A 12,292-nucleotide genomic window follows, 5' to 3' on the forward strand; every position below is an offset into this window, starting at 1 on the left:
TTAAAGTAACTTTGGATTTAGAAAGGTATACAAGTGTTCTTGGGAATAAAATGTAAAAGTATTAGTTGGGAATAACCAGGCAACTTCTACAAAGATTCAATTAAAGAGAAATGACAAATAGTCTGATTTTTCCCTCCCACAATAAAAGACAGTGTTACCATTAGCATTTACATATATGTTTTTCCATATGTATACATGTAAGTATTTATAGAAAGGGGTTTGGTATCTTTAATACACACCTCAATATAAAAATTAGACATCCCAGCCTGGCATGACCCATGGTTTTCTCCAAACTTTCGCACATGATCTGTGAACAAGCAAGAAATATTAAAAAGGATGTGAAGCAAATAGTTTCACAATTTATTGCCAGGTCACCAACAGAAGTTAAAGACCAAACTGCAACAACATTGGCTTTCAGTTCTGTAATAAAACTAAAACCACTGGTATCTTTAGCTTCAATATAGTATGGAAACAAACCCAAAGCAGTGGGTATCACTTGATCACAGCTGCCTTTGAATCCTTTTGACTTTAACAGCTGCATTTTTCTTTCTAGATTCTTCCATGAATAAACTAGCATAAACAGTTTGAGCACAGTACAGCTAAGTGAGATTAACTATTTTACTGTGCATAATTTAGGGATAATCTGATTGATAGGCTTACCTATCTTGATAGCAGTTGCCCTGATGCTCCACTAGTGCTCTGAAAGACTTGTGCTATGGATGTCTTAGACATATTAGTATCTATCATGCTTTGCAGGTATCTTTATATCCACCTCTGCCAGCTCTGTTTTCCTGCCTTTCTTTGCTAACTGCTTCCCATCAGGGTTCCTTTCAGCTCCACCATAGATTTGTTCACTTAAAAAGTCACTGATGATAAAAGCATGATTTCACCAATGCTTTTAACAGTCTCCAAAGGAGCAGCAGAACATTTGGTGGCATTACTCTATTGGTCTGCACAAGTACACCACATTGTCAGCTCTTCTTTGCATTGGCACAGGGCAGGGTCAGAAGAATGCTCTTCTGGATGGGAGGTAGGTATGAGATGGAAGGTAGGGATGAACTCATTTGATAGCTTTAGGTCTTGACTCATTCTGCTTCCGAAGCTCTCTGCAGAAGGACCACCAAAAGTTTCACAACACAGCAGTGGCCTTGGCAGGAGGCAAATAAGCAACAGGAACACACACTGTGTCAAGGAACCACAGCAGCTTTGTATCAAAGCTAATGAGCAGACGGCAACAATCACTTGCAGGTATTAACTGCTGCTCTGCTGGGGAGGCACTCTCATGAGCAGAGCAAGCAACTGACAGAGTAAAAGAAAGAAGGATGTCCTTTATTGGCCTACCCTCGAGGAGCACACACTCTTCAGCAAATCAGTGCAAGAAGTAAGTATTCTGATGCCCTAATTTAAACTAATTTATTAACCTGTTGAACACAGATTTTCTTTAAAGTGATAAACATCTTGCTAACAAATTACAACAGAAACTGAGTTTGTGTCACCTGCAGTCAATCTTCAAACCCTCAGCTGCAGACAGCCTTAGAGCAACACCAGGTCCTCACAAACTCTGTATCATGCAATTATGCATCTGACCCTTTCCTACAAAGGGCCCAACTATTCTTACCTATATAGCATGGGCATATTCTTCTGCTCAGTTCAGTTCGAAAATCAGAAGAGACAGCAAAACAAATACCATACGGGAGTTTGTGTTCATTTTTCATGTAAAAGATATTTTTCCATCTATGTCCACAAGCCTATGGAAAAAAACAAATAGGATGTTTGACACAGAAGCACGTGAAAGGTGACGGCAGGCTGAGAAATAGACATGCAGCTCCAGCAGTTAATACATACAACGATGGATCCGTTTTCTTTTGGCTGCCTCGATAAGCTGACCCCCAGCCACTGGTTATCACGTTCTTCCAGACAAGTCTTCCCACAGCGCTCTCCATTGGGGTTGCCTAGGACACAAAGAGCAATGCTCTGAGCGGGAGGACAAGTTCACAGTATCACAGTATCACCAAGGTTGGAGGAGACCTCACAGATCATCAAGTCCAACTCTTTACCACAGAGCTCAAGGCTAGACCATGGCACCAAGTGCCACATCCAACCTTGCCTTGAACAGCCCCAGGGACGGCAACTCCACCACCTCCCCAGGCAGCCCATTCCAGTAGCCAATGACTCTCTCAGTGAAGAACTTTCTCCTCACCTCGAGCCTAAATTTCCCCTGGCGCAGCCTGAGCCTGTGTCCTCTGTTCTGGTGCTGCATGTGTAGGCTAACAGTGACTCCCAAGAACTCTACAGGGAGACTGCAGTAATTAAGGTGGATCTGAGCTCTGTGTTACATAGGCCACGCAAACTTTTCATACTCTTACTGAACAAAGGGACAGTTGCACATAGCCAAATGAAGCATACTGTGACAGGTTGGCAGTGAGGACTGGCTTCTCTATTGGTACTGAAATTAATAAAGAAAATGATGTTACACTCAACCTGATGGAAGGATTAGCTTTGCAAGTGCTCTTCAGCCTAAAAGCTCCTGAGAAACACAACTTATAACCATGAGCCCTATCTAAACTCTAATGCAAGCAGCTCTCCAAGTACACATCTACCAGTAGCATTCTTAAAAATTATGTCTACTACAAGTGGCTATGTGATGGTTTGGGCTCTTACCCCCCCACACACACTTTGTATTTGCCCCAGCTAACTCAGATGGACCCTGGGAATATAGATGAAGCAATTTATTTACAGCTAGCAGAATTTACAAGCAGCTATTTACAATATATACAGTTATATACAATTATATACAGAAATATACAAAGGATAAACAATACAGAAGCACAACTCCCCTCCCAGAAACCTGAGTCCCCAGGAGGGGCTCTCAAACCACCCCAACACCTCCCCCCGGCCCTCTCAACCTTACCCCAGTTCTCAGGAAGAAGAGAGGTGCGGCCAAGAGGTTAGGGAGCAGGGTTAGTAGGAGCAGGGTTAATGAGATGTGACCAGGTCTGAAGGCAAAGGCAAGAGAAAAACAAAATGGAGAATGTTTACTTCTTCTTCCCAGAGCTCTCAGCGAGACTGTGAGAGAAGTTGACATCAATTGTTTTTCATTTCACTGCCCGTTATCAAGTTCTTTTACCAAAACATTCCAGCTTGCTTCAAACTAGCACAGGCTATCAAAGAGATCTAGGGATCACAGATCTAAACATATGCATGCCCTGTGTATTCCTTGCACTGTGGCAATTATTTAGTAGTAGGTGCTTTTGTTCTTGAGAGTCAATTTTTTAAACCTTGTAGAACACAATGAAATTTCTTCTGGCTTCCCCCAAAAGGTAGAGTTAGCAAATATTTGCTTCCTTCTAGAAAGCATTAATGGTAACCCCCTCTCTATAATACTCCAAAATTCATGGCAGTCTGGTGAAGTCCCCACTGACTGGAAAAAGGGAAACATAACTCCCATTTTCAAGAAGGGTAGGAAGGAGGAGCCAGTTAGTAAGATCCTGGAGCAGATCCTCCTGGAGGCACTACTGAGACATAAAAATAGTGAAGAGGTGATTGGCTACAATCAGCATGGATTCACCAAGGGCAAATCCTGCCTGACAAACCTGGTGGCCTTCTATGAACAGGTCGCAACATTAGTAGATAAGTAGCGAGCAACTGATGGCATTTACCTGGACCTCACCAAGGTCTTTGACACTGTCCTGCACCACATTCTGGCCTCCAAGCTGGTGACACATGGGTTTGATCAGTGGACCACGAGATGGATAAAGACCTGGCTTGATGGCTGCACCCAAAGAGTGGCTGTCAACGGGTCCATGTCCAGGTGGAGGCCAGTGACAAGCAGAGTCCCTCAGGGATCAGTCCTGGGACCAGTCTTGTTCAGCCTCTTTGTGGGTGACATGGACAGAAGCATTGAGTGCACCCTCAGCAAGTTTGCTGATGACACCAAGCTGTGTGGTGCAGCAGACACACTGGAGGGCAGGGATGCCATCCAGAGGGACCTGGGCAGGCTGGAGAGGAGGGCACAAGCCAACCTCATAAGGTTCAACAAGACCAAGTGCAGTGTCCTGCATCTGGGTTGGGGCAATCACAGGCTGGGCAGTGACTGGCTGGAGAGAAGCCCTGAGGAGAGGGACTTGGAGGTGCTGGTGGACGAGAAGCTTAACATGAGCCAGCAGTGTGCACTTGCAGCCTGGAGGGCCAACCAGAGCTTGGACTGCATCAGAAGAAGTGTGGCCAGCAAGTCGCAGAAGGTGATTCTCCCCCTCTACTCTGCTCTCGTGAGGCCCCACCTGGAGTACTGCATCCAGTTCCGGAGCCTCCACTACAAGAAGGATGTGGATGTGCTGGAGCATGTCCAGAGAATGGCCATGGAGATGATCAAAGGGTTGGAGCACCTCTCCTATCAGGACAGACTGAAAGAGTTGGGGCTGTTCAGCCTGGAGAAGAGGAGGCTCTGAGGCGACCTTATTGTGGCCTTCCAGTATCTGAAGGGGGCCTACAAAAAAAGCTGGGGAGGGACTTTTCAGGATATCAGGGAGTGACAGGACTAGAGGGAATGGAGCAAAGCTGGAAGTGGGTAGGTTCAGACTGGACATGAGGAGGAAGTTCTTCACCATGAGAGTGGTGAGAGCCTGGAATGGGTTGCCCAAGGAGGCAGTTGAGGCCCCATCCCTGGAGGTGTTTAAGGCCAGGCTGGATGAGGCTCTGGGCAGCCTGATGCCCATGGTAAGGGGGTTGGAACTAGATGATCCTTGCGGTCTCTTCCAACCCTGACTGATTCTATGATTCTATCCATGGTAAGAAATGACATATTTTAAAGTATTTTATGTCATAAACCCCAAGGTTTTATTTTTTATGTTTACCATGAGCAACTATTAACAAGATTATTGAACTGATTCTATGAATAAGTATTTTCCATGTATCATCATGGCACAGTTTACAGAAAATCTTCTTACAAAATAGGAAAATACATCAGGTAATTTGAAGGAGTTCTTCTGCAGAGTTAAGTCTTTCAGAGATTCAAAGCAGCTACTGGTGAACTGAAACTGGCAAAAGAAGTAAAAGAGAACAAGAAGGGCTTCTTCAAAAATATAGCAGTTGGAAAAGGAAGAACGGGAAAGATGTGGGACCACTGCTGAACGAGGAGGCAGCCCTGAGAACTGAGGATGCAGAGAAGGCAGAGTTGCTGAATGCCTTCTTTGCTTCAGTCTTTACATCTCAGGCTGAACTCCCCTATGTACTCCAAACTCTGGATGAAGGAGAGAATGCCTGGAGGAGGGAATACTCTCCACCAGTCAGTGCAGACTTGGTTAGAGATCAGTTACACAAAGTGAACATTTGCAAGTTCATGAGCCCTGATGAGATGCACACAAGAATGCTGAGAGAACTGCCACTCTCCGATGTTTTTGCCAAATTGTGGCAGACAGGAGAGGTGCCTGAGGACTGGAGGAGAGCCAATGTCACTCCAGCCTTCAAAAAGCACAAGAAAGAGGTTCCAGGAAACTATCAGCCAGTCAGAATCACCTCTATCCCTGGAAAATGATGGAGCAGGTCCTTCTGGAGGGCATCTCAAGGCACTTGGAAGAGAAGGTTATCAGGAGTAGTCAGCATGTGATTTACCAGGGAGAAGTCATGCTTGACTAACCTGATGACATAACTGAATGGGTAAATTCAGAGAGACCAGTGGATGTAATCTACCTTGACTTTAGCAAGGCCTTTGACACCATCTCCCGTGACATCCTAGTGAGCAAGCTCAGGAAGTGTGGGATGAAAGAGCAGACAGTGAGGTGGATTAGGAACTGGTTACAAGACAGAGTTCAAAGAGTGGTAATCAATGGTGCTAAGTCCAGCTGGAGATCTGCAACTAGTGGAGTCCCCCAGGGATCAGTGCTGGGTCTGGTGCTGCCCAACATCTTCATCAATGGTATTGATGAGGACACAGAGTGTCTGCTCAGCAATTTTGCTGATGAGACCAAACTGAGAGGCTTGGTTGATACAGCTGAAGGCTGTGCAGCCATCGAGCAAGACTTGGACAGGTTGGAGAACTGGGCACAGAAGAACCAAATGAGGTTCAAAAAGGACCAGTGCAGAGTCCTGCACCTGGGGAGGAATAATAAACTGCACAAGTACAGTCTGGGAGCTGATCTGCTGGAGAGCAGTCCTGTGAAGAGGAACTTGGGAGTGCTGCTGCATAACAAATTATCTATGGGACAGCAATGTGCCCTTGTAGCCAAGAAGGCCAACGGGCTCCTGGGGTGTATTAAGAAGAGTGTATCCAGCAGATCAAGAGAGGTTCTCCTCCTCCTCCACTCTGCCCTGGTGAGACCTCATCTTGAGTACTGTGTTTAGTTTTGGGCTTGCCAGTTTAAGAGAGACAGGAATCTGCTGGAGAGGGTCCAGTGGAGGGATACAATGATAATTAAGAGGCTGGAACAGTGCCTTATGAAGAGAGGCTGAGGGACCTGGGACTTTTTAGTCTGGAAAACAGAAAACTGAAAGGGGATTTAATAAATGTCTATAAATATCTGAGGGCTGGGTGTTAGGAGGGGGGATGACAGGCTCTACTCACTTGCTCCCTGTGATAGGACAAGGAACAATGGATGTAAGCTGCAGCACAAAAGGTTCCACCTCAACACAAGGGAGAAATTCTTTACTGTAAGGGTCATGGAGCACTGGAACAGGCTCCCCAGAGGGGCTGTGGAGTCTTCTCTGGAGCCTTTCAAGGCCTGTCTGGATGCATTCCTCTGTGATCTGAGCTAGATTGTATGGTCCTGCTCTGGCAAAGGGGTTGGACTTGATCATTTTCAAACCCTGACATCCTGTCAACTCAAAAGTTCTGAGGTTGATAGGGTTTAGTTACCCAGAAAAGGGAGCCAATGCAGACCATAGCTCAGTGGGGTGGACAGGAACAGGGACAGACAGGGAAATAAAGTAATAATAAAGCAAACCACTTCCCCAAACCATACTCAAACCAGAGATTAAATTTATTACTACCCTATTTACCAGGAAGTTTACATAAATATACTCCTAGTTTAGTGAAGTTATTGAATTCTTTTTACAAGACATAAAACTGCACAATATTGATTGCATATGGAAACAGAATAAAAAGTTACATCTTGTCTATTCAGTACCCAGTAGAGACACAAATAAAGTGGGCTTTGCTACATATATTCTTATGACCAACACTGACTTAAATGGTTGTATACTTAGAGTCTCATAGACATTTGGAAAGAAAATACCAGATTAATGGAATCAAGATAACACTTTATCACATGGCAAGAAAATGTGAGGAGAAGCATTTGTAGGATTTAAATTCAGCAACCATCTTTATTTTAGAGATCATTCTTTTCAGTTTTGTGAGACATCTAGCAATTGACATTTCTCTGAAGAAACTGCTGGAGCTTTGATTTATTCTACTTCTATACTACGACTGCCTCTCCACTTCTTTTTCCAAGCATCACAATGTCACCCTGCTCCAGTGAAGAGACCAGAGTAGTGCAGCCAAGAACCTCTCATCATACTGCAGAGAGGATGATGCACCCTGCATACTGCAATTGTACTCTACCTTATTTCAAAAATAGCACCCATCCCATGGCCAAGAGGTGTATGAACCTTCCTCATTTCTTTTTTATCATTTCCCCCTCCATGTGCCTTTCCCTAAGACATCAAGGAAAGAGTATGCAAAATCCAAGGAACTGACCTTAGCACTCACAGTAATATCGCATTTGGCTGTCTTTGGACCAAAAGACTTTGTGTTACTGTAACTTAACAATTCAGATGGTGAATGGTAACTAACATATGGGCTCTTGCTCCAAGAGAAGCATGAACTAAAATGCATTATTTCAGAAATCTACTAAAATAAGATATTTCTGTAGGTTGTCAATTACTGAGGTTTAAGCTATGAGCTTCTGAGTTCTCCTATTTGTCTAATGTCAGGAACATGAAGTTTCATGTACTGAATATAAACCATTTTCAGACACAAGTTTGGAATGTACTTCTGGAATTTGATTTAGAGTTATGGTATGTAGAAGTCTTCAGTTCCTAAAGGAGGTGTTTCCATGGTTTGCATGAATTACAGAGCATCTTAATCTGATTGAATGTCCCTCAGAAAATAAAATTCCATTACACTCTCAAGTGTAAGACTTAGTCCTTTAAATCACAAAAGCTACTCTTGGTAACTTCCTTCTAGCAATGCTTTCCATCCTCCTATGACAGTGATTTACCTGGGACTTGCTTTATAGCATACATGGATTTGCCAGAAATGGAAGAAGTGGAGAAGATCAGTACCAGAAATGTAAATCTCAAAAGGCTTTCTGAGAATTTCTACCGGTACATCAGGCAAGATCAGATAATGATGATGTGAAAGATAAGAGGAAGTTTCGCTTCTCTCAGCATTTTGTTCCTGTTGCCTATTTCAGAAGTCTGTAACAAGGACAAACACCACCATTCCTTCACGTTCATTGCATTTCACTCCCCTTTTCCTTGATTGCATCATGCATTCTTAATCCAGGTTCACTTTAGCCATCTGCTAACCTGCTGTCTTGTACCTCCTCCCTTTCTCTGACTGACAAATATGCAATTATCTTGAAAATTATAGGCCTTTGTGGGTGAGAGAAATATGAGATTGACATCCCAGTCACCATGATGAGTCCCTGCACAGAGTACAGCATTATAAAAGCTTTATCTCACAAGAAAAAAAAAAAAAAAGCTATATTCTGCAAAAGCAACAAAAGCAGCACTGCATAAGCTCAAGAGGACATGGCAGCTTGGCTGCCTCAGGGAAAAGAAGCATGCACTATCATAAAGTCACCAAGAGATAAGTAATTGCCCAGCCTGTGTACATTACACAGCTGGAAGATACACTTCTGCTATAATCCCTTCTGCAAGCATCCTCAGAAACAGCACAATCACATAAAAAAAAGTCACAACTTATAAAACCACTTCTAGCTTTGGCCTCAAGAACTTTAATACAGATGTTTGCAATGTCATCTGGGAAACCAATTTTATATAACTTGCTTCAGTGCTTTTCACATCCAGTAGACTCCCATGGTAATTTTTACCCCTGTAGAACTCCTCTGGCCCTATTTCTAATTTATTAAAACAATGAAGTCTACTGCAAAGATTACAAGCCTCGAAACCTTGCTTCTAGTTGTCAGGATCTTAGACTCTTTTTTTCCATTCATTGAGGGCAACCTTTAATCTTTTCACAAATTTGATAGGCCTTAGTCCTTTTACGTAACTCAAACTGCCTGTTCCCAAAACACTTTAAGTGGCAGCTGTTTCCATAACTCTGTAATAGACCTAGGTCCAAAAGGTTCTGTCTCAGAATAATGTGGCTATTTCAAAGGAGACCACGTGTGAGCAATGCAAGCGAGATTGAGAAGCCAGACTACCAAAGCCAAAACTTACTGGAGTCAAAACTGAACAAACAGGTCAGCTTTTTTGGGAAAACCATTACCTTCACTTTCCCATTACAATGATTCAGCTGGGGGAGCTAGAGGGCAATTTGTTCATAGGTTAATTGTGACAGGGACTAAAGGGTGGAAGGATGAAACTCTGGGCAGAGCTTCCCGGCCCCATGTTAAGCAATATGCACTGACTTTACTGTGTACATTTGAGTTAAAACTTTGGTTTTTTAAACTGGATAGCATTTTTTTTCCTAAATTGTTTCCTGAATCTTTAGTTAATGAATCACTCTGTTTCAAATCTGAGAGCCATTTTGCAAGTCCAGAATGTAATAAACCAAAACATCTAAAGAACTTTGTGCAAGATCCTCTGAAGTATCTGTGACTATTCTAAACTGACATAGACAAGGTACCCAAATTCAGAAGACCAGAGAACTGGTAGATGGACACTTAATGCTCCAAACAATACATTTAAACCACTGTACTTAGTATTTGTGCCCAGAGCTTGATTAAAGTCAATGTTGAAACTACTCCAAATACATAAGCAGTCTAGAATACTTGATTTCATTGACAAAAGTACTAGAAAATAAACTCTCAAAATATTACTTCTCTATTCAGCAATCCGAGTGGGATTTAAAAGTGCCCACTAAGAAGACAAAGATTTGCTAATGTATCTCACGGCAGTAGGTCTCATGGCTCCTCTTAAACTAGACCAGGCCCCTGCAACACCTGGATGAGTTATTTCCAGATGCTAGGATGACTAAAGCAGAGCACTATTTCCAGCAAATGCTAGGATAACTACTGCACAGCACTATTTCCAGCAAATGCCTGACATAAAAACACAATGATGGTTTTGTATGATGGGAGGCTTCCTAACTGTGCATGAATTCTTCATTAATTAGTTACACTGGTTACAAGGCAACTTCAGTGAAAAATAGCAACAAAGTATTTCAGCATAGGTCTCTAAGTAACTTGCAGTCATTTATTGCAGAGGCCAAACTTGTGAAAAACCCAGCTTCCACTGCCTGTTGTAATATCTATGTTTCTATGACTCATAATTAGAAACTTATTACCTAAAAGAGTCTTTTACTGAAAGAAATGCAAATTAAAGTATTTAGGAGAAAACCAGAATGAACTATTTCTCAAGTTGCCTGTCTCAGCAATGTAATACATTCCTGCACAACTTTCAAAGGAAATTACCCTATTCTACAAGATCAGAACCTAAACTTGTCACCAGGGAGAATCCAAGCAGGAGAATGAGGATGTATTTGACTGAACACACAATGTGGATAAAACAATTATGTCCAGAAGTTGCTGACAGCCTGAACGAGTAAAATGAGAGATAATGAAGTTCAGCTTTGGAACTGCAAGTTCTCTTGTGTATTTCAGTGACCACTCGGCATGATAGTAGAGGCTTAACAAAACTCAGATATCACCCAACTTCATTTACAACCCACTAACCACAGCTGCCTTTGGTGCTTCTTCACTGACCTCATTGACCAGTTTTGTACAATAGAACACTTTTCAGTATCTGTTCAACTTCAGAAATACTGTACATGCACCTTAGTGATGTAAAGATGTCATCTACTACTAAGGGAAACAAACATTTTAAGAAGTATCTCTTGTACAGCCTGGGAACAGAAGCTGTGCTGAATGTAACCTCTGGAACCATGCAAACATTTTCATTCACCTGTTGCATCATTTGGTTTAGAATCTCTTCATCCACTGAGGAAAAACCCATCAAGTTACTTTCAGAGCTTTTGTCTCTCCACTGGCTAAACGAGTGAGTTGAGCAGTGCTAAAAAAGCACATAGTTCTAAAGATCCTAAACCTTTCTATCCTTCCCTTCCTTTCCTTCCTCTCACATAGTGAAGGACTATTTTTACCTCCAAGCCAGGAGAAGGAGTTTATTGCCCCTTTGCATATGCTATTCCACCACTTTAGTTGGCCAGTTAATTAGATCTAATATTGGGATGAATTTAATGAAAAAAAAAGAAAAGCAAACAAGAGACTACTTGTGCTGGCATAAGTTTTACTGCTGTTCCTGCCATGGGAAATTGCTTGTTTTTTTTCCTTATGTGCCTACAAGTAAAGCACCACTTATGTTTTTGTAACTTAGGTATAAAAACTCTCTTATTTGCATTTGTAGGAAAGAAATGAACTCACCAGTTCTGTGTGATATGTATAGATGTGTAGAGAAAGTTTTTTACAAGCATTTGTTACAGAAGGTTGCCTTCTGCCCTGAAAGCCCACCAGGTCACAGAGCACTATCACTTTTGTTGGTTTCAAATATTTTGAAAACCCTTTCCCGCGCTTCTTACCCTCACTGGGCGGCAAGTTTACAGTTCTAACGGATTGGATGATCTTAGCCACAGCAGGACAGAAAGTTCAGGAAGCTCTCTATGCAAAGCATAGGAATAAATAGCATAGGAGTAGAACTAATGGCACTGACAACAACAGAGCCCAAAGATAATCATGCATGTTCACAGTAACCCATTGCAAAGTGTTCTCCTAATAAGTATCAAGCACTCTGAGGTTGGGTAAGTGCATCCAGTTACATCTCACAGGCACCAGGGAGCTAGGGAGAAGTTAGATTGAAGTGCAGAAGCAGGAAAAACTGATTCAGTCAACAACTTTGTTCCTCTGAAACTCAAAATTTCAACACATCTGCAGGCAGGGAGAACGCATCTGCACGACCACTAGCTCAGAGCTACTTCGGAGTGGACTCTGCAAAGGGACGGCTTGATTTAGGCACAAGCTTCAACCCGCCCATCTCTGAGCTCATGACAGATCCCTTTGCTTTGGAAGTTGAACTAGATTTCTGCCAAGAAGTACGAGAGACAGGCTGGAACTCTCACGAGGCTTTAGAACCCGGTGCTGAAAGGTGGGAAAGAAAA

General features: G+C 42.7%; 1 protein-coding gene across 6 annotated transcripts in view; it reads right to left on the bottom strand.

The window, feature by feature from the left end:
- ITGA4 (integrin subunit alpha 4) overlaps positions 1-12,292 on the bottom strand; it is a 43,099-nt gene that overhangs the window by 29,822 nt on the left and 985 nt on the right. For 5 of the 6 annotated variants that reach the window (XR_010306425.1, XM_064161791.1, XM_064161800.1 and 2 more), the window contains exons 3-5: positions 1,846-1,952; positions 1,619-1,748; positions 240-307 (exon numbers count right to left, since the gene is read on the bottom strand). Coding sequence is in view for 5 of the 6 variants with exons in the window: in XM_064161791.1 (XP_064017861.1) it covers positions 240-307; positions 1,619-1,748; positions 1,846-1,952 (305 nt within the window). In the remaining variant the exon portion in view is untranslated. Of the gene's footprint in view, positions 1-239; positions 308-660; positions 1,158-1,618; positions 1,749-1,845; positions 1,953-12,292 lie in introns of those variants that run through there. The other variant, XM_064161809.1, reaches the window with a different exon arrangement.

This window comes from Pogoniulus pusillus, chromosome 2 (assembly GCF_015220805.1).
Source record: "Pogoniulus pusillus isolate bPogPus1 chromosome 2, bPogPus1.pri, whole genome shotgun sequence".
Classification (NCBI taxonomy): domain Eukaryota; kingdom Metazoa; phylum Chordata; class Aves; order Piciformes; family Lybiidae; genus Pogoniulus; species Pogoniulus pusillus.